General features: G+C 32.3%; 1 protein-coding gene across 1 annotated transcript in view; it reads right to left on the reverse strand.

Moving 5' to 3' along the window:
* Positions 1 to 2,768: 2,768 nt before the first annotated feature.
* Positions 2,769 to 23,885, reverse strand: part of LOC143042007 (uncharacterized) — an 81,672-nt gene continuing 60,555 nt past the window's right edge. The window contains exons 42-52 of the mRNA XM_076214211.1: positions 19,824 to 19,931; positions 18,164 to 18,265; positions 17,682 to 17,789; positions 17,067 to 17,174; positions 15,980 to 16,218; positions 15,256 to 15,575; positions 14,351 to 14,646; positions 13,643 to 13,848; positions 11,938 to 12,133; positions 10,712 to 10,795; positions 2,769 to 2,841 (exon numbers count right to left, since the gene is read on the reverse strand). Of these exons, the coding sequence (XP_076070326.1) occupies positions 2,837 to 2,841; positions 10,712 to 10,795; positions 11,938 to 12,133; positions 13,643 to 13,848; positions 14,351 to 14,646; positions 15,256 to 15,575; positions 15,980 to 16,218; positions 17,067 to 17,174; positions 17,682 to 17,789; positions 18,164 to 18,265; positions 19,824 to 19,931 (1,772 nt within the window). The 3' untranslated portion in view covers positions 2,769 to 2,836. The remainder of the gene's footprint in view (positions 2,842 to 10,711; positions 10,796 to 11,937; positions 12,134 to 13,642; positions 13,849 to 14,350; positions 14,647 to 15,255; positions 15,576 to 15,979; positions 16,219 to 17,066; positions 17,175 to 17,681; positions 17,790 to 18,163; positions 18,266 to 19,823; positions 19,932 to 23,885) is intronic.

Below are 23,885 nucleotides of genomic sequence, written 5' to 3' on the forward strand. Positions count from 1 at the left end.
AACCTGTTGTCCATGTCATTGTCGCAGCCACCTTTTGTTGTTACTTTTCCTCCTAGGTAAGTGAAGGTATCGACATCCTCTAGGTCTTTCTCATTTAACTTCACTGGGTTGTTATTTGTGGTGTTCATCCGCATTACTTTTGTTTTAGAGGTGTTTATCTTGAGTCCTATTTTGCTGGCATTTTCTTGCAGTTTATCTGTTTTTAGTTGTATGTGTTGGAATTTGGAAGACAGTAGTGCTAGGTCGTCAGCAAAATCAAGGTCTTCTAGTTTGGTGTTAAATTTCCATCTAATTCCTGTTTCATGATCTTTAATCGTGTGTTTCATGACATAGTCAATGGCTAACAGAAATAAGAAACCAGACATCACGCATCCTTGTTTTACTCCCGTTTTTACTTTAAACCAATCTGATTGTATTCCTTCGTCTATGACTGCACACTCAAATGAATCGTAAAATAGTTTTATAACTGTGATGAGTTTGTCTGGGATGTGGTAAGCTTTTAAGATGGACCATAAGCTTTTCCTGTGGATGGAATCAAACGCTTTTTTTCAAAGTCTACAAAGTTGATGTACAAAGGAGTATTTCATTCAGAACATTGTTCTATGATGTTTCTTAATGTGAAAAGTTGTTCGGTAGTGCTTTTGCCCCTTCTGAAGCCAGCTAGTTCTTGTCTCAGCTCTTCATCTCTTCCTTCTTTTATTCTTTGGGTGACGATTTTTGTGAATACCTTACTTGGCACAGAAAGTAGTGTTATGCCTCTGTAGTTATCGCAGCATGTTCGATCTCCTTTCTTTACTATTTTAACTATAAGACCTTTATTTCACTATTTTGGTATTTCATCGCCAATCCATATCATATTGTAAAGCTTATGTAAATACTTGGTCGTTGTTATTGTATCAGCTTTTAGTATCTCAGCTGTTATGTCATCTATGCCTCCTGACTTCCCATTTTTTCAATCTTTTCAAGGCTTTTGCAATTTCCTCTTTCCTGATCGGACCTGTATCAGTCTCTCTTTCATCGATTTCATGGTTTATATTGATGTCAAATGGTATTTCATGTTCTGGTCTGTTCAATACTTCTTGAAAGTGTTCTTTCCATCTTTTAAGTTTTTCGTCATGATTAGATAATGGATTTCCACTTATCTTTGATGACTTGAGGTGGTTTCTGTTTTTCATTACAAATTGTTCTTGTTACTTCATATACCGTTTTCATCATACCATTGCTTGCTGCTTTTTCTGCTTCTTCTATTAAGTTGTCTGTCCATTGTCTTTTGTCATTTCTCATACTTTTCTTAACCTCCTTGTTTTTAATTTGTCGCTATACTTGGCATTTAAGCTGTTCTTAACTCGTTCTGATCTACTGTTGTTAGTTCTTTCCTTTGGTTGTCTTCTCTCTTCTACAAGTTTCCATGACTCATTGGAGATCCAGGGCTTTTGCCCACGCTCTTTGAAACCTATGGTGTCAGTTGCGGTTTCGTCTAGTTCGTCTAAGAGTTGGAAACTGTTCTTTATCTCGATTGAAAATGCTTTTCTTACTTCTGGACGTTGTAGTTTTGTGGTATCGAATCTCTTTCTTGAAGTATCTGTTACTATTATTTCTGAAGTTTAATTCTTAATTTGCATTTGAGGAGTTCATGATCGCTTTGGGAAAGTTTTGTAATAATTGACACAGAAGATTTAGAGGGGATGCCTTCAAAAGTTTACAAGAACAAAGGAGACTCCCAGTGCATTGTCTTTAAAAATATGTGATTGGTACTTTTCTTTATTTCTTTTTTTAATCTAATCAAGGATTTGTATAGTACAATACAAATCCTTGCTTAAACAAATGATAATAATCAGAAAGAGTCTTCATAACTTCACATTTTTATTGATTTATGCACTTTTTAAAATCACTTACTCCAGTAAGTCTCCTGACTGTTTAAAATATAATAAGTCAAATTGGCATGATTGCCTCATACAATTCAATTTGTATTTGTAAATTTGAAATAAAAGCAATCTGTTCAGTGTTCACAAGCACTTTGATTTTTCATACACCTTTGAATGAAAAATTACTCCACATTGTCTCCTTAAATCTAATATATATTTGTGATAAAATGTAGTGAAAGTCTATCACAACTTTAACCTTGCTGGAAAAGATTTGTTGAATTTAAAATATTGCAATCATTAGACATCTGAAAACAATTGCATATGGAACCAGCTAAGATTTACATACCCCTAAAGATGTAAAATATATTTCCTACTCATTATGGCCTATATATATATTGCATGATGGTGTTAGTTTTTCTAGGGAAACCACTAAACAAGTAGTCTTTCCAGCACTTAAACACTTCAAGTGAACTCTGTTTTAGATTACCACAAACCTAATGCCAAAATCTTCCAAGAGCTTTTTTGCATTATTGGGAAGAACAATTCAAATAATTAAATATATCATATCACGAGCACCACATTTGAACTTATTCTGTCTACAGATGAAAGAAACATAAGACCAACATTCACTTAACCTTATAAATACAACATGCTTGAAGAGAAGCTTAAATTACCAATTTCGTAAGTACTACATTCCTCTAAATTATGGATTGAATTCACAACGGCTTACACATGAGCTGAGTAAGATATCACAAGATGTTGGAGACCTCTGTCTATCTGTCTATCATTTTTTTGCTTTTATTTTGGCTTAAAAATGCAAAAATCAACTAAAGAGAGGAACGATGTGAAACAAGTATTCTGCTATAAAGTTGATTGGAAACAAAACATAGAAACAATTCTAAAATCAGTGACATTTTTTATTATCACTTTTGGTACAAAATCACGAATAGGAATATCCCTCTCCAACAGAATCAACCTGTAATGAGAAAAAAACATAATGTCAGATATAAACATAAATAAAAACAGAAATTATTCAAGTTTAAAAACTTTCAATTTTTTTTAATGTAACGGGTTAATAAAAGTGATATTGATAATTTTTTTGTATTTTTATGTTTTACAGCATATAGTTGCTTATCTTAAGCAGTGAAAAATCTGATGGATGGGTCAAAGCATGGATCAGAAAAAAACTTTAAGCCCCCAGTTTAGCAATAACATAAAATCTCATTATATCACATTGACCTTGAAGTGAAATTATTTTCAACTATGTTACTAAATTATAATAATTTGTAGTAAAATAACATACAAATGGTTTATACTTGCTTGGGTCTAAAAAGAGATTTGGGGTACAGACATCTGTGTATACCTTCATATAGGACAAGACCCCATACTCTGATGTTGATTAATGAAGCAAGTTTATCAAATTTCAGAAACCTAGTTGCACATTCTTCTCTATTCTTTTAAATAGATTAATTCAAAATCATATTGTTTTCTCAAGATTATACACTACTTTAATCACTAGTACTAATTATACATATATATAATCAAAGTGCTTGTAACACTGAACGGTAAAGATTGCTTTAAATTATTAGTGGGAAGTAAAATTAAATATTGCATTGGTTGTAGTTAATTTAACAGCTGTTCTAGATAAAGGAAGATAATTAGAATTAAAAACCAATTGTTCAGAGAACAATTGAAAGTCTTTCCACACCAAAGAAATTTTGATAAGAAGATAGTTTCTTCATACTGATGAGATAAATAATGGTTTAATTATATTTTGAGTGATAAAAGGGAGATAATATGCTACTTCCGGTGAAATAAATGTCACTTCCAGTCACATACGATAGCTTATTTCACACTGATTCCAAAAATATATAGTTTCTATATACTATTGTATGTAGAAGGGGAAATAATTGGCCACTTCCGGTTTGTTGGAATTCATGTTTCGTCTCCAGTAATCAGTGTATGTATCTATATGACAAAATATATTGATTCTAGGTACTTTGAGATGAAAAAATTGCAAAAAAAGCTACTTCCGGTTTTCTCAAGGTCACTTCCTGTAGTCATTTTTCAAGGTCATTTGTCACCTAATCTTTTGTACAAGGTCAAATGCGTTTATAATGAACTTAGTTGAAGTCATAATCAAATAACCTCATATCAAGACATTTGAGGGGCAACAACTCCTATAAGATGCCATTAAATTGTATAAGACTATATGTAGCATATCTTCATTACAATAAAGCTGACATTTTGCACTTGTTCTTTAGTATGTATCTTTCAAAGTGTCAGAGAAAATGCAAAAACAAGCAAAAGTCACAATTGAGAACTTGACCTTGACCTTTGACCTTGACCTCATTTTCTAAGTTAGGACCTAGGGGACTCAAATAAAAACATTCCAGGGTTATACGGTTAACTGTTTATGAGTTAAATGAACATACCGACAAATTTATTTTGTAAAGGTAGATAACTCCTATAAAATTTCATCGAATCGCTTCGATCCAAATTAGCCAAAAATTCCTGAGGATGTAACGAACAATTTGTAAAAGGAATTTTGTCGCTATCTTTTTTTGTTACGAAGGAGATGCACACAGAGGGTAAACAGTGAAAAGGGAGATAACTCTTACATAGAAAATGGATCGGCTTAGCAGGGTGAAATTTAAAAGCGCATAAACTATACGATACCATATGGGAAATATCTAAGCGACATATTGCGAAACAAACATTTTGCGCAAGAACCAAATTTGGCGGAAGAAAAAAACATAAAAAATAATAATAATAATAATAATAATAATAATAATAATTAAAAACCAATTGTTCAGAGAACAATTGAAAGTCTTTCCACACCAAAGAAATTTTGATAAGATAGTTTCTTCATACTGATGCGATAAATAATGGTTTAATTATATTAATGAGTGATGTAAGGGAGATAATAAGCTACTTCCGGTGAAATGAATATCACTTCCGGTCTCATATGATAGCTTCTTTGACACTGATTCCAAAAATATATAGTTTCTATATACTTTTATATGTAGAATGGCAGATAATTGGCCACTTCCGGTTTGTTGGAAGTCATTTTTAGTCTTCAGTAATCAGTTTATGTATCTATATGACAAAATATATGGATTCTGAGTACTTTTATATGAAAAAATTGCAAAAAAGGCTACTTCCGGTTTTCTCAAGGTCACTTCCGGTAGTCATTTTTCAAGGTCATTTGTCACCTTACCTTTTGTACAAGGTCAAATGCCTTTATAATGAACTTAGTTGAAGTTATAATCAAATAACTTCATATCAAGACATATTAGGGGCACCAACTCCTATAAGATGCCATTAAATTGTATCAAACTTATGTATCATATCTTCATCACAATAAAGCAGACATTTTGCAATTGTTTTTCTTTATGTATCTTTCAAAGCGTCAGAGAAAATGCAAAAACAAGCAAAAGTCACAAATTAGAACTTGACCTTGACCTTTGACCTTGACCTCATTTTCTAAGTTAGGACATAGGGGACTTAAATAAAAACATTCCAGGGTTATACGGTTAACTGTTATTGAGTTAAAAAAACATAACGACAAATTTATTTTGTAAAGGTAGATAACTCCTATAAAATTTCAGCGAATCGCTTCGACCCAAATGAGCCAAAAATTCCTGACGATGTAACGAACAATTTGTAAAAAGAATTTTGTCGATATCTTTTTTTGTTACGAAGAAGATGCACACAGATGATAAACAGTGAATAGGGAGATAACTCTTACAAAGAAAATGGTTCGGCTTAGTAGGGTGAAATTTAAAAGCGCATAAACTATACGATACCATATGAGAAATATCTAAGCGACATATTGCGAAACAAACATTTATCGCAAGAACAAAATTTGGCGGAAAAAAAAAAAAAATAATAATAATTAAACTGTCAATTGTTCTTGAACAATTGAGAGGTCTTTCCTTTTTGTAATGTAAAATACATGTTCCTACAGACGTAGAATGTATTGAAAAGGTCAAGGTCAACCTTAAAAAGCTCGAAAACACTCTAAAAATCCTTTATATAAGGTTAAAAACACTAAATTCGCTATCTGGGACATGACCTTGACCTTTGACCTTTTGAACTTTGTCAAGGTCATGAGTCCCCAATGCCATTACTGAAAACCCCAAGGGTCTAGGACCTTTGGTTATATAGTAAAACCTGATTTTGTCTTTTCAGAAACCTAAAACAGGGGTTATGCCCCTTAAAAAAAGGTCAAATCTTTTTAGTCAAAATGTAACAAAGTTGCGCCATAATGACCCAAACATTTTCCACTATTTAAAACTTCTGTAAGTATAATCGTTCCTGAGATTATCCCATAACAAGGTGTTAGGTCAAAGGTCAAGGTCAAGATACAAATATGGCCTTGAGGTATTTTACAAAGATACATGAATTGATGATGATTGGTGAAGATCCTAGGTGTCTACGACTTACGGTTTCTGAGTTTTGGTGGTCAACCGACACCGGTTAATTTTCATAGGGGCATAACCCTACCAATGAGTCGTTGAATCTTTTCGATCCAAATGTAACGAAGAACCGGGGTCTGGTCCTGAACAAATTTCACCCTTTGTTTTTTTTCTACCTATTACGGTTACAGTGTTGGAACGATAACAAGGTTTTTGGGTTTCGGAGGGATTACTCCAAACCGACAAAATATTTCTAACAGGGTGAGTTCCAGATAGGTATTCATGACACCGATACAAAGTGTGAACGTGAAAGCGACACGTCTTACGGTTAACGCGGCTAAATTTGTCAAAGTTTGGCGGAAAAAGAATAATAATAATAATAATTAAAATGTCAATTGTTCTTGAACAATTGAGAGGTCTTTCCTTTTCGTAATGTAAAATACATGTTCCAATAGTCGTAGAATGCATTGAAAAGCTCTCAAACACACATAAAACCGTTAAAATATGACAAAAACAACAAATTCGCTTTTTAGAACATGACCTTGACTTTTGACCTTGTGACCTTTGTAAAGGTCATTGGTCCACGATGTCATTATATAAGACCCCATGGGTCTAGGACCTTTGGTTCAAGAGTTAAAGCTAATTTTGTCTTTTCAGAAACCGTTAATAGGGGTTATGCCCCTTAAGGGTATGTCAAAGCTCTTCGGTCAAAATGTAAAAAAGTTGCGCCTTAGTCAACTCAACATTTTTCAGTATTTACTATTTCTGTAAGTATAATCGTTTTTGAGATATCCAATAAAAAGTTGAAAGGTCAAAGGTCAAGGTCAACCTTAAAAAGCTTGAAAACACACTAAAAATCCTTTATATAAGGTTAAAAACACTAAATTCGCTATCTGGGACATGACCTTGACCTTTGACCTTTTGACCTTTGTCAAGGTCATTAGTCCCCAATGTCATTGCTGAAGACCCCATGGGTCTAGGACCTTTGGTTATGTAGTAAAAGCTGATTTTGTCTTTTCAGAAACTTAAATCAGGGGTTATGCCCCTTACAGAAAGGTCAAATCTCTTCGGTCAAAATGTAACAAAGTTGCGCCATAATGACCCAAACATTTTCTACTATTTAAAACTTCTGTAAGTATAATGGTTTCTGAGATTATCCCATAACAAGGTGTTAGGTCAAAGGTCAAGGTCAACATACAAATTTGACCTTGAGATATTTTTCAAAGATACATGAATTGATAATGAATGGTGAAGATCCTAGGTGTCTACGACTTACGGTTTCTGAGTTTTGGTGGCCAACCGACACCGGTTAATTTTCAGAGGGGCATAACCCTACCAATGAGTCGTTGAATCTTTTCGATCCAAATGTAACGAAGAACCGGGGTTCGGTCCTGAACAAATTTCACCCTTTGGTTTTTTTCTACCTATTACGGTTATGGTGTTGGAACGATAACAAGGTTTTTGGGTTTCGGAGGGATTACTCCGAACCGACAAAATATTTCGACTCACAGGGTGAGTTCCGGATAGGTAATCATGACACAGATACAAAGTGTGAATATGAAAGCGACACGTCTTACGGTTAACGCGGATAAATTTGTCAAAGTTTGGCGGAAGAATAATAATAATAAATATAAATCAATTGCTTTAAAAAAGCAATTGTAGGGGGTCTTTCCCCCTTTAAAATTAATTGAATGGGGGGGGGGGGTGTTTGTTTGTTTGTTTGTTTGTTTCTGTATGGGGTCTATATTATTGTTACCGGAGAAGTTTCATGTTTAGTTTGGAAAGTTTTTATTTTATTTTAGGTCCAGCGCGCGCGCCAGATGGGGAAGACATCACGTGACTTGGGTTTAAAATAACGAAAACTTAGTATTTTTATTTCTCTTTAGGTCGGGATGTTGAACAGACAACATGTATAGAGACGGAATGTACACAATGTAATTTCTTTTGTCATTGTTGGAAATTGACATTTTGATCACAGTTCACCAGCAGTGCATGTTTTGGATTTAATTGTTCCGGTGTAACTTTAATACGCATTTAATGATTATTTTCTTAAAATGTACATTTTTCAGCACCAGTTTGTAACACAGATTAGTATTTTAATCTAGGAGCGGACATTTTATTGTAGGATGTCACTGAGATTTACGGACCTAGCAAGCGATTTTTAGGGCATTGCCATTTTTTTTCTCTAGGAAAAGTCTTGAGAGATATCCGCACCAAGTTTTTTTATGAACTTTTAGTACATGTATGCACTGCTGACTGCAAATTTTGAGGTCGATTGTACTTGTAGTTTCAGAGTACATGTGGATTTTTTTTTTCAGAAGTGACGCAAGAACAATATTAAATTTCAATTTTTCATGAAACATGATTGATTGATCATGATCATGATTGATTGATTACTTGACTGATTGATTGATCATGATCATGATTGATTGATTGATTGATTAGTTGGTTGGTTGGTTGGTTGGTTGGTTAAACACATTGGATAGGGTCAATTGAAACAGCGAAAAAGAAACAAAGAAGATCTTGGACCGTATATTAAACACATGAGACGGATACATGATTGATTGATCATGATCATGATTGATTGATTACTTGATTAGCTGGTTGGTTGGTTGGTTGGTTGGTTGGTTAAACACGTTGGATAGGGTCAATTGAAACAGCGAAAAAGAAACAAAGATCTTGGACCCTATATTAAACACATGAGACGGAAACATGATTGATTGATTGATTGATTGATTTATTGATTGATTGATTGATTGATTGATTGATTGATTGATTGATTGATTGATTGATTGGTTGGTTGGTTGGTTGGTTGGTTGGTTAAACACGTTGGAAAGGGTCAATTGAAACAGCGAAAAAGAAACAAAGGAGATCTTGAACCCTATATTAAACACATGAGACGGAAACATGATTGATTGATTGATTAATCATGATCATGATTGGTTGATTGATCATGATAGTGATTTGTTGATTGATCATTATTGATTGATCATGATTGGTTGGTTGGTTGGTTGGTTGGTTGGTTGGCAAACACACATAAAATTCTTCAAGTCGTGCCCCAAATCACATATGTACATGACCTTGACCTTTGACCTTGTGACCTTTGTCAAGGTCATTGCTTCACAATGTCATTGCAAAAGACCCTATGGGTCAAGGACCTTTTGTTTAAGAGTTTTGCCTAATAATGGCTTTTTATAAACCATCAATGGGGGTTATGTCCCTTACATAATGGTAAAACCAATACAGTCATACTGTAACAAAGTTGCCCCTTGAAGTACTGAACATTTTTCACTGCTTAAATTTTCTGTATCTATAACCATTCAAGAATTATAGGGAAATCAAAGACATATGAAAATCTAAAATATGACCTTGACCTTTGACCTTGACCTAATTTTCTAAGTTAGGACCCAGGGGACTCAAATAAAAACATTCCAGGGTTATACGGTTAACGGTTTATGAGTTAAAAAAACATACCGACAAATTTATTCCGTAAAGGTACATAACTCCTATAAAATTTCATCGAATCGCTTCGATCCAAATTAGCCAAAAATTCCTGAGGATGTAACGAACAATTTGTAAAAAGAATTTTGTCGCTTTCTTATTTTGTTACGAAGGAGATGCACACACATGACAAACAGTGAATAGGGAGATAACTCTTACAAAGAAAATGGTTCGGCTTAGCAGGGTGAAATTTAAAAGCGCATAAACTATACGATACAATATGAAAAAAATCTAAGCGACATATTGCGAAACAAACATTTATCGCAAGAACAAAATTTGGCGGAAAAAAAAAAAAAATAATAATAATAATCAGAACAAATACAATAGGCTTTCCACAGAAAAGTGGAAAGACCTAATAATCAGAAGAAATACAATAAGTCTTTTCACAAAAAAGTGAAAAGACTTAATAATCAGAACAAATACAATAAGTCTTTTCACAAAAAAGTGAAAAGACTTAATTATTTAAGATGATTTAACAATGACATCAATTAATTTTTTAGAACATATATTAGATTCCTGCACCTTGCAAAAGTTGTGTAATTTTTTTGACAAGTGTAACATCATTTTGTGCCTTGAATATCTGAGAATATATTACATTGATAAATTTCTGGAAATGTTCATGGATAGGATGTATAGAATGTTATGTTCATTGCACTATATTTTTGTGTATCAAAAACGTAGTGATCAGCCTTGGAACATTTAGATATCAAGTCAGTCCCATATGGTTTTGATTGCATTGTATGCAATCTTACCTAAGAATAATGTAAGAGAGAGAGGACTGTTTCTCTTTTCAAGTCCTTTTAATTCCCCTATCATTTTACCTTTTTCTTCTCCATCCTTTCTTCCTTTTCCCCCAGTTATCAACTACTAAGCATTTTTTTTATAATATATTATACACAATGAACCACAATGATGAAAACTTACCATAAAATACTTTACTAAAAAATTTATGATTTACATCATGTCCAATTAAATGGTTACTACTTGACCTTATTGAAGGTAATATTTCTGAAATAAATACAAAGGTCAAATATAAATTATACTTCTAGTTTGAAATGGTGTTCGGGCCTTGAAGGCATAAAACTTTGCTCGGTGCTTCGAGCACAAAAATCATGCTCGAAACATGAAATCCAGCTATTTGATTGGTTGATTTTCGAGTCTGAGTACAAAAATCATGCTCGAAAGTTTTATGACCGTAAGTCTAAGAAGAGACTCTGAAAATAGAAACATGGGCATTGTACCTAGTGAGAAGTATGTGATGGCTACTTAATTTTTTAATCTATGTATTCCACTAGGTATTGTTTTCCACCAGTATTAAGAGAGAATACTGCCAAAAAAAGAAGTCTCTAAACACAATAGCTCTAATGGAGTGTTTGAAAGTTGAAGCCATATATGTGTATTAGCGGTAAAAAAAACCTGACAAATAAAAAGTAAATAATGCCAATACACATAATTAACACATCATCTGGCGCTTCTAATTATGTATTTTGGCATAACCTTCTTTTTATTTATAACTAGGTAATGATACTCTTTTAATACAAGATTTCTCATTTGTCTGTCACTATAAAAAAAAATATTCTCGAATAACAACTGATAATGTTTGATGAAATAGATAGGATGGAACTTTGATTTCAATCTGTATGCTAATCAGAGAGAAAAAAACCAATTCTGTGTATGTCAATTTGTGTATCTAAAGCACTGTGTAATTTGGAGTCATCTTCTGAGATAGAACTTGTTTTGCTTATACATCTCTTTTCAGTTATGAAGCTTAATGTATAATTATCCAATGCTTACGTATTGCATTATAAATACAGTAACATGATGTTATAAGCACACCTACTTCTATGCCAATAATGATTTTAACATGGTTAGATTTGTATAATGCCTAAGAATCTTAATCTTCAATTAAAAGCATGAATGTTTTAAATATTGCACATCCAAATTTTATAAGTATTGTATAACCAAGTAATTTCTAGTATGTACCATTATCATAATTACAGATGACTTAATACTTACTCTGTTGGCAGACTTTGTACCCATCACCCACCAGTCCTCCTAAACACATACATGACTTAATACTTACTCTGTTGGCAGACTTTGTACCCATCACCTACAAGTCCTCCTAAACACATACATGACTTAATACTTACTCTGTTGGCAGACTTTGTACCCATCACCTACAAGTCCTCCTAAACACATACATGCAGGTATGCCATCCTTCAAACTACATGTAGCATTACGGTGACATTGCACACCTATCTGTGTATGTCTGAACTCTGGCCTCTCATGAACCATCATACACTTCACAGTCTCAGAACAATCCTCTGTTGTATAGGACTTGGCCAGCTATGGAGTAGAAAATAAGTTAATGTGGTGAATGAAAAACAATCATTCCCAAATATATTTAGAACTTGGGCATACATAATTTGCAAAATATTGCCTTGAAATTCAATTCTACCATAAAATAACAAATCCACAATCTGTTTCATAAAAAGATTTATTTCAAACGCCTTAATGCTATGTAAAACTAATAAATGTACCGGTACTGAATAGGCTCTAAAGTCAGTAATTTTGGAGATAATGTCAAATTTCAATTATTTTGTACATTTTCGGATCTACAACCCTTCAGAAAACCTTGGCCTCAACTTACAATTCCAAATGTGAGCAGAATGAATTAAAGTAAAAATCAAACCGCTAGACATCAAAATTTTAAGAATCTGAGATGACAAATAAAGTAAACTATCCTTAAACTGTTATAACAAGAATGTGTCCCCAGTACACGGATGCCCCACTCGCACTATAATTTTCTATGTTCAGTGGACCATGAAATTTGGGTCAGAACTCTAATTTGGCATTTAAATTAGAAAGATCATATCATAAAGAACATGTATACTAAGTTTCAGGTTGATTAGACTTCAACTTCATCAAAAACTACCTTGACCAAAAACTTTAACCTGAAGCGGGACAGACGAACGAATGAACGGACAAATGGAAGAACAGACGCACAGACCAGAAAACATAATGCCCCTTTACTATTGTAGGTGGGGCATAAAAAATAAAAATTATGAACAAAGTCTATGTTACAACACATATATATAATAAATATATAAGGGGTCATAGCTTCAATATTTATAATGTCAGGTGCCAAAAAGAAGTTATTTTGATTTATTACTAATACCAGTTTTTTTAAATGAAATATGAATCCTTTTGGCCAGATTTAAAAAACATTAAATGTAAGTGCCAAAATTTATAGCAGGTCTCGAATCTACACCTTAGCTTTTATTGTGAAAACTGTTATTAGAGTTTTCCTACATCTAATTTATTCTTCATTAATTCCATCACTATTTATCCATTAATGTATGTCTAGTTGAAAAAGTAGTCTCAGGAATTCAACATGAAATATAGCAAAATATGAACTCTTGATTTGTACTGGACCAACATTATGATGCAGATTATTCCCAGAGTATTAGTTCTCAGGAAGTAATTTTGAAGGTATACACACATACTATATGGAAACAAGTATTTTGCAAATAAAAATATTCTAGCAAATTAAGTTTGAGTCAAATATGAATAATTTATCAAAAGTTGACTATAAAGTTTTCAGACCTCTTTGGGTTAAAAGAAAATTATTGCTAACAAAGATTAATCATAAACATGAACTCATTCAGCATGAATATGTATTAAACATGATTCAAAAGCCTTCAAAATATGAAAGCTTTTTGTCAAAAAACCTAAGAAGGCATGCTTTCACTTTTAATGATTGGACAGAAAAATGATATGTTTGGCTTATGAATCTAGTGCTGTGACCAGGACATGGAAGATAATTTGGAAAAGGTGTGTCATTCATATACTTACAGGTATATAATGTCTATCTGGACAATAACACCCACATTTATTAGCTGGTACACACTCATGTCCACTCCTATAGTATCCTGCCTTACAAGTACATCCTTCAGAGAATGGCAAGCCAACATCACATGTGGTGGGTGTTCTATCCATGCAGTCAGCAGGGCATGCTGTAACTTCTGAACTGTATACAGAGTTTAGAGGACACTTCATACCTGAAATAGTATGTATATATAGTTGATAATCATGTTAGACTTTCTATACTGTATATAGAGGTTGCAGTACGCTGGATAACATATATTGTTTTATTTACATGCAAGGCACACTGTGAAAGCGATAAATTTTAAGGAACCAACATTGAATCTTTTTTTCCAAATCAGTCAGTGAGATTTCCATATCTAGTCGATACATGTTTATGTAGTAGTTACTGCAGATTCATAATCCAGGTCATATTTGTCTATTAGACAATATTTATCAAATAAAAATAGTAAACACTTTACATGACATACATAAGGGTCAAAAGTAAAATTGTATATAATTAACGGAAGTGTTTGGGGAATGTTTGATGTAAAACATATTATCTTTTGTCATTTTCTATATCATTTCAGGCATTATTGATCCCATATATGATTCTTGAATAATGTTAAGCTGACATAAGAGTACTGGGTGATATTGAGACAAATATGGAAAGTGCTATGTTAATTTAAAATGACTTACCACAATGATATCTGAAATTCTTCACCAGTATACCCCTCTGTAGACATTCCATAGCCATCTGTTGGACATATACACATGCTCTCTTTTGTACTAAAGCATCATTGCCAAAATTCATGCAAACATCTCTACGACATGCCTCATACATCATTCTGGCTAAGTTAGGATAAAGATGGTTACACTTTCTGAATGGGGTATGCTCATTCTGTACTTTCATGTAACCACATATTCTTGCATCAGCTACATAGGATTCCTGGGTCAAGGTACATTTGGCATTTTTCTTTAATGTACCAATACACCTGAGAAAAAAATATCATAAATTGTGAAAGCATTGTTCCTCAAGAGAATCATAACAAATTCTAAATATGTTACATTATAAATGTATCTTTTCAATGCAAGTGAAAAATTGGTATGGATAACAGAAGCTTCCTGAACTACAATTTTATTTAGAGAAAGCTAATATGAGTGCCATGTATTGCAAAAAAAAAAAAGTAAGAAAAACATACGACATTAACAAAACAATGAATATATATAGTTAACAAGAATGTGTCCCTTGTACACGGATGCTCCATCCACACTATCATTTTCTATGGTCAATGGACCGTGTGGGAAAATCTCTAATTTGGCATTAAAATTTGAAAGATCATACCATAAGTTTCAAGTTAATTGGACTTCAACTTCAAACCTCAACCAAAATTTAACCTGAAGCAGGACGGACAAACAAACAAATGGACCCACATATCAGAAAACAAAATGCCCATAAATGGGGCATAAAAAATGAAAAGTGTATGAAAGTGATTCTTTCATTTCTTGCAATGGAATACTGTGTTTTTTATTAAATTTTTCTATCATATTTTTAATAACTTTCTTTTAATTTTTTTTTCAATTCCCAAGATAAGAATACATACTGCATATTGATTGGTTGTCCATTCATGGTGACTATATAACTCTTGATGATTTCTAGATCCCTCTTGACCGCTGGATATCCTGATACATCACTTCCATGACGTGTTATAAAATCATCAACATATTTCCCATTACAGTTACCACAGAGACCTGTCAGGTGACTACTACATGCGTTAGAGGCGTGAACCATCACAGACGAGTCACCATTCCACCATACATGTAACCCACAGGTTGTTGTCAATAGCAACCAGTTACCAGTGTATCGAATATGTATCTGTTGACTGTGTAATGATAGCGGTAAATAATGTAGATAACCATTTTCCTGTTAGAGAAATAAGAAAAAAATAAAAGGGGTACTTTTGAAAAAAGATAAAGACATAATTGAAAATTGAGAAGTGAGTGAAAGGAATTATCAATTATGTTGCAATGCAATACTGTGAATGCCCAGCAATATAATAAGGTTATTACATAATATTATTCCAAGTAGAGTGTCAAATTGCACAAGTCTGTTAAATCTCTAGAAGGTTACATCCATTGGCTTAATTCCTAAAGATATCAAAAGCTATAAGAAGATGTGTTATGAGCGCAATGAGACAACTCTACATCCAAGTCACAATTTAGTTTGTAAAAATAAACCATTATAGGTAAAAGTATGGTCTTCAACACGGAGCCTTTGCAATGTAAATTGCTTTGCATTTTTTGGCAATTAAATGATATGAAACTTACATAAATATTGTACCCAGGCCCAAGCTGTATTCTTCGATGAAATATTTCAACTACAACAGCCTTAATCTTAGATGCTCCATGGTCATCACTCTTCATGATAACATCTATGTTAAAGGCACAAGGATCGGGGAATCTTGTTGATTTTGTTAGAGTATATCTACAGGCTCCATTGTGATAAATGAACTGTCCATCATAAGTCTTGATGTAGGCATTACTAAAGGCTGAGCAGATACATTTACCTATTTATAGAAATAAAAAGGCTTAATAAAAATAACAAAAATGTGTCCTCAGTACACGAATGCCCCACTCCCACTATCATTTTCTATGTTCAGTGGACCGTGAAATTGGGTTCAAAACTTTAATTTGGAATAAAAATTAGAAAGATCATATCATAGGGAACATGTGTACTAAGTTTGAAGTCAATTGGATTTCAACTTCATCAAAAACTACCTTGACCAAAAACTTTAACCTGAAGATGGACAGACGGACGGACAAACAGACGGACGAACGGACACACAGACCAGAAAACATAATGCCCCTCTACTATCGTAGGTGGGGCATAAAAACATCATTCTTTTACTTTCAGTTTCCCAATAAATTAGGTTAAGGATTCATTTATGGTTAGGTAAGGGTAAGGTTTTAGTGCTAGTGTTTGGATTGGATTAGGTATGGGTTATGGTAAGGTTTAGGTTAAGAATAATTTAGTATTGCTAAAAAGACACTGGATCGGCTATGTCTCAAATTTTCTTTGTATGCTAGGTAGACGTCTTATCAGATCATAGAAATATTCCCTACATGTATAGGTTATAAACATGTATATTAAAATTCATATCTTCACAGATACAAAGTTTTATGAGCAACATGTGTATGATAAAAATTAAAAAGATATAAGTATTCATAATTATTATTATTTGTTGGATACTATTTTTTAACCGGTTTGTAAGCAGACTTTTGCAAGTCCACAAATTTTAAAGTATCCACGAAAAATATTTTATTAATTTTTGAACTTTCTGGACCAAGATGTTCATATGGCTTAAGCAGACCCATAACAAAGTGCAGACAATTTAAGTTCATACTTTATACTCACGTTCACATTTTCTATGTCCGTCCCCTACAAATCCTCCTCTACAGACACAGCGACCATCAACACATTCAGAGTTCTGAGCACATTTCACACCTTTACAGAACCCTTCAGCTGTAAAATAAAACACTTGATTCTCAGAACTCATCTTTTATCAATTGAAAAAAGACCTTCACATAAATAAAAAAAAATATTTACAGATGAATAATTATGACTTATTGACAAAATCATGTTTGTAATTAAATCACTGCAAATTGCTGACTCCTGGGAAAACTAGAGTACCCCTAAGTATAGTCAATTTGTAAATTTTTTGTCTCAAAAGTCAATTTCTAAAATCTTTGTCTCAATAGTATATATAGAATAAAATCATCACACTTGATATAAGCTCATTTGCAGTTCCTAAAACTATAATATAAAAAGTTTTCTCTCATTTTCCAGATTTTAAATCATAGCATGATGGCAGTTCACATTCTTGAATTTATTAGAATAAATGTAAATAGACGATTTTAGAACAAATATCAATCTTTTGGATGCAATATTGTAAGGTCAAATATCCTATTCACATCAAATATGCCCTTTATGTTTTGTTCAGTTAGATAATTTAGACGTTTTTGTACTCACGATCACAGAAATAATATCCATCTCCATGGTAACCTTTTCTACATTTACATTTATAATTCTCACACATGGCATTCATGTGACATCTCTTTCCTCCACAATAATCCAAAGCTGAAAAAAGTTTACTCAATAATTAAATTCAATACCATGAATGCATGTAAACGTTTGAATAATATTGAAGATTCTGAAATTTTAGAAATTTTATCATTTTGGGGAAAATTCAGGAAAGGGTTTCAAAAATATTCAAACTTGCATTTAATTTCTTATGCATGTACCTTAGTAATATTTATATTATGACCACACAAATCTCTGAATTCACAGGGGAAAAAAGGATCCATCTATTCCCCAGATATATTGACAACACTTGCTGTAGTTGAACCGATTTATTGAGTTTGTGCCCAAATAAAACATTTTAGAATTCTTATGTCTATATCAAAATGATAACTCTGTAGTTTCAAATTATTTGCTGAATCATGTTAACTTACGTTCACATTTGAAGAATGGGTTGCCATGGAAACCAGTATGGCAACTGCACCTTCCTGCCACACAATGAGCATTTTCTACGCATAGTTTACCACCACAGAAAGCTGGAGTAATGAAAGCATATGATATAAATTCAATGCATCAATCAACAATAATTTATTACAATTTGTGCAATTTTAAAATAAAAGCCATGGAAAGTTTGTTTGCAATGTTTTTTTAGGCTTTTATACACATCTTAGTCCAAAGACAAAATACTATACATTTATGTTGTATACTTGGTACATGATATAAGAGAATACTATATGAAAATAATAGAAATCTGCATTAAAATCTTGAATTCTATAATTATATTGTTTTCAATTCAGACTTGTTTCTATATATAGGTAAAGTTCTAATAAATCTAACATTTGCGGTATGAATAGTTTTATTTCACAAATTTTTTCATGTTTTTACAAAACAATCTTCAGGTGAATTATACACGATTAACGTAATTATGTAACCGTAGGTATGTAACATCATAGTGGTTGTTGAGTATATAAAGGGAGATAACGACAACTATGACATTAGCCGACCGTGTAAAGGCTGTACAGCCAGTCAAGGTCGTTAAAAACTTCCATTTGTCTATGACATTACAAACCTACTGTTACATAAACCTCCCCTCATTCAGTTTATTTCTAACCACTAGGTGTTACACAACCAAATTTCAATCAACCAATAGATTGATAAATTCAATTCGTTTAAAAAACTTGTTCAAAATAATGTCAATGACTTTGTGATTTTTCTTCTTTTAATCTATTTTCACATAGTTTTAGTGATTGAGCTGAATCTATAAATATTATACATCCCACATCCCACATCTCTTTACAAGCTATCTGCCTTGGAAGTTATAAGTAATCAATATAAGGAATTCTGGAAAATCCTCTCCTGTCATGTATAATTTACACTAAAATGAATTTCAGCTAAAATATCTCCTATTCAAACTCATGATGAATGTATCAAATTTCTATAAATAAAATTCCACATAAAACATTTTAGACAAATAAAAGAATAAACAGGGGTTTTAATTTACTAATATTCATATAAAGTTTTTATAAACATTAAGACATTTGAGAAATAACTGGTTCTTATATTGAGGATGTTCGCTACTCTGTTTAAAAATAACAAGCTTTTTAAAAGATTGTTAAAAATTGAAATTATATAAATAAAGAAACGAAAAAAGCAGAAAAAAACGGAGGGTCGGTGTGCTTGTTTTCGAGAAATAAGCCGTTGAAAATTTGAGGGGAAATAATTCTCTCTAGATTTTTCTTTCACTTAACATTGGCATCTTTTTTGTTTAAAAAAACTATGAAAAATAACAAGGATTTCATAAGATTTTGAAATATGGCGTTTTAAATAATATGTAATAAAAATATGAAAAGAGAATTAGGGGTTAGTATGCAATTTTTTTTAATGTTAATACATGGATAAAACCAGAGGATTCCAAAAACCTGGCAAAAATTCAAAAGTAGATGAGCAAACATTCTTAAAAAGATAACAGAATCATGATATTTTACTTTTGAAAGTTTTTTTTTCTTTTAATATTTTTTAGACATCATTGAATAGAGAATGGTTCCATTTTATATGTGACTTAATTACATTTAAAAGTAAATACATTATACATACGATCACATCTTGTATATCCATCACCATAGTAACCCTTTTGACATTTGCACAAGAAGTTGTCACACTGAGCATTCTTGGAACAAATATGACCATCACAAAATCCATCAGCTGTTTTCAAATAAATCAATTTCATTTAAATATTCATATTGTACATAAATTAATTTCATATTTTGATGCGTCATTTTACAATTCAGTCCTTTGACAAAAAATAGTGCATGGAATATAATTGGAGGATGAATTTAGGTACATGTAGCTTTAAATAAATCCTAGTAATGAAGTTGTTCAAACAAAATTCAAGAAAACACTAATTTCATAGTGCCTTTCATTTAGACCATAAAAGCAAATCATAGCTGGGCTACTAAAAATGTTGTATATGACTTTTTTGGCTAAAAATACTTTTTGACACCAATGGTTTGGGCGGGAGGAAATCTTTGGTATTACAAAATAGCATACAGTTAGACCAATCAAAATGTGTGAAATAAGACATATTACAAAATTGCCAATGTTAGTTGTTTGTAAAGCCTGCTTCCAAAATGTTGTATGAAAACTTGAAAATCGTTGTAGAATGGCTTTGGGAAAAAAATAATTGTACATTTCTTTATTTCTGTGAAAATAATTTAAGTTCTTGGATAATCCAGAAATGTCAAAGTTTTTATTTCACTGCTATTTACAAAAATGTTCAAGTTCACATACAACATTTTGGAAGCATGCATTTTGCCAAAATTTTCAAAGCCTGTTTGTCAGATTTTTTTTTTTTTGAAAAATTTGTAATTTACAACATTTAAGAAGCCCAACGACGAAATTCTAAACAAGAGGCTCTCAAGAGCCTGAATCGCTCACCTTAATTCTTTTGGTTAAATCTCTCATCAATGATTATTTTGGCTTTTCAATTTATTTAAATGTTTTTTGGATCGTCCTATTTTCTTCAAAAGCCAAAAAAAATAATCATTTTCTCCTATGTTCTATTTTAGCCATAGGAGCTATGTTTCTTGACATAAAAGGAAATAAAATATAAAATTTATACTAGATACTCTGAAACTCATTTAGCCTAAGTTTGGCTGAAATTGATACAGCAGTTTCAAAGGAGAAGATTTTTTAAAGTAAGTCAACATGATGAACAAATTGTGAAAAAAGTCTTTAAAGGGCAATAACTCCTTAAGGGGTCAATTGACAATTTTGGTCAAATTGACTTAATTGAAGATCTTACTTTGCTGAACATTATTGCTGTTTACAGTTTATTTCTATCTATAATTATATTCAAGATAATAAACAAAAACAGCAAAATTTCCTTAAAATTATCAATTCAGGGGCAGCAACCCAACAGCAGGTTGTCTGATTCATCTGAAAATTTCAGGGCAGATAGAAATTGACCTGATAAACAATATTACCCACGTCAGATTTGCTCTAAATGCTTTGGTTTTTGAGTTCTAAGCCAAAAACTGCATTTGACCCCTATGTTCTATTTTTAGCAATGGCGACCATGTTTGTTGATAGATCATAACTTCGGATACAATTTACAAACTAGATACCCTAAGGAACATTCAGTTAAAGTTTGGAAGTATTTGGCCCAGTAGTTTCAGAGGAGAAGATTTTTGTAAAAGATTACTAAGATTTACGAAAAATGGTTAAAAATTGACTATAAAGGGCAATAACTCCTAAAGGGGTCAACTGACCATTTCCGTCATGTTGACTTATTTGTAAATCTTACTTTGCTGAACATTATTGCTGTTTACAGTTTATCTCTATGTATAATAATATTCAAGATAATAGCCAAAAACAGCAAAATTTCTTTAAAATTACCAATTCAGGGGCAGTAACCCAACAACAGGTTGTCTGATTCATCTGAAATTTCAGGGCAGATAGATCTTGACCTGATAAACAATATTATCCCATGTCAGATTTGCTCTAAATGCTTTGGTTTTTGAGTTATAAGCCAAAAACTGCATTTGACCCCTATGTTCTATTTTTAGCAATGGCGACCATGTTTGTTGATAGATCATAACTTCGGATACAATTTACAAACTAGATACCCTAAGGAACATTCAGTTAAAGTTTGGAAGTATTTGGCCCAGTAGTTTCAGAGGAGAAGATTTTTGTAAAAGATTACTAAGATTTACGAAAAATGGTTAAAAATTGACTATAAAGGGCAATAACTCCTAAAGGGGTCAACTGACCATTTCCGTCATGTTGACTTATTTGTAAATCTTACTTTGCTGAACATTATTCCTGTTTACAGTTTATCTCTATCTATAATAATATTCAAGATAATAACCAAAAACAGCAAAATTTCCTTAAAATTACCAATTCAGGGGCAGCAACCCAACAACAGGTCGTCTGATTCATCTGAAAATTTCAGGGCAGATAGATCTTGACCTGATAAACAATATTACCCCAGTCAGATTTGCTCTAAATGCTTTGGTTTTTGAGTTATAAGCCAAAAACTGCATTTGACCCCTATGTTCTATTTTTAGCAATGGCGACCATGTTTGTTGATAGATCAAAACTTCGGATACAATTTATAAATTAGATACCCTAAGGAAAATTCAGTTAAAGTTTGAAAGTATTTGGCCCAGTAGTTTCAGAGGAGAAGATTCTTGAAATAGTTTACGACGACAGACGACGACAGACGACGACAGACGACGACAGACGACGGACGCCAAGTGATGGCATAAGCTCACTTGTCCCTTCGGGACAGGTGAGCTAAAAATCGCACCTGCCTCATCTCGATCAATCTTTTAGTATTGTTTACCACTGTCAATTCAGAAAATATTGCAATGTTTTTATTATTGTGAAGAATGCGACAGGCTTATATTCAAACTTGCATTTTGAATATTTCTTGCATTTTGAATATTTTTACATGAATTAAACATAGTGTTCTCAATATCGCAAAATATAAAATAGCATTTAAGTCTAAACTAACAAAATCGCAATCATAAATGCAAGCAATAATTTCTGAATTCAAATTATTTGTGGGACAACTTATAGAAAAGTCTCCCAGCTTGGCCATAAAAGAGAACGTTGTACTTTAAAAATAATTAATTATGGCCAACTAAAATTAATTAGTAGATTTTCATCCAAATTTTTGAAAAAAATGGGGCGGGTGGGAGGATTTTATTTTTTAAAATTTTATTTCATTTGAAACCCTTTTGTGACGAGTTCTTCATATATGCAAGTGTACTGAATAATAAGCTTATATCATGTATACACAAGTATGAGGAATCTTACATAATATTTCAAATCCTTAAATAAATATACCTAATTGCGGCTTTAAAAACTTAACAACAAAAACGTGTGAGAAATACTCTCTTCAGTTAGACTACATGTACCTACACAAAATGTATTTTGGTTTCTAAACAATGGTTTGTATTACCATAAAATGAAGCAAATGCATTGGTATGCAACACAATTATTATGAGAACAGAATAAAATGAAAACTCAGAAAGTGTTGAAAATAATAGGGTTGGTACTTTATATGCAAGATGAAAATATAATTATCATGTAAAACATGAACTTAATAATAAAAAAAAAGTTGTTGTTTAATGAGTCTTTTTGGGTGTATTGGGACATTTGCTGTTTGTCAACATAAAAAGACAGCCATGGGTAAAATCAAAGGGCTTGCATAAATAAAATGCGTATGTTAGTCGACTTTTTAAATTCAATAAACGGTCATACATCTGACAAGTTCGTGCTTGTGTTTCAATATCTATAATTTAGTCATGTTTTCTGTATCAATGGTTTCCACAAATCTTGTGCTTTGGGTATCATTTACAGTTTAAATTTCCTGAGACAAAGTCATTGCATAAATAAAAAAGTCCGCAGTTTTCTAATCACAGAAATTTGTGACATACCGCGATTTGCAGTATTGGAAACAGCGTTTTTCTCGTAACACCAATATTTCATGTCATTCTCGTTATCAATCTTTACTCTCGGAAGATGATGTTATCATCATAGAGCAGCGGAAAGGTTGACTTAATCATTTTGGTTAGATTTACTCGAGGTACAAAACCGAAATTTGAAACAGGAAGCATTGAATGAAACGAAATTTTATGAATTTTCGGGAAT

This window comes from Mytilus galloprovincialis, chromosome 8 (assembly GCF_965363235.1).
Source record: "Mytilus galloprovincialis chromosome 8, xbMytGall1.hap1.1, whole genome shotgun sequence".
NCBI lineage: Eukaryota > Metazoa > Mollusca > Bivalvia > Mytilida > Mytilidae > Mytilus > Mytilus galloprovincialis.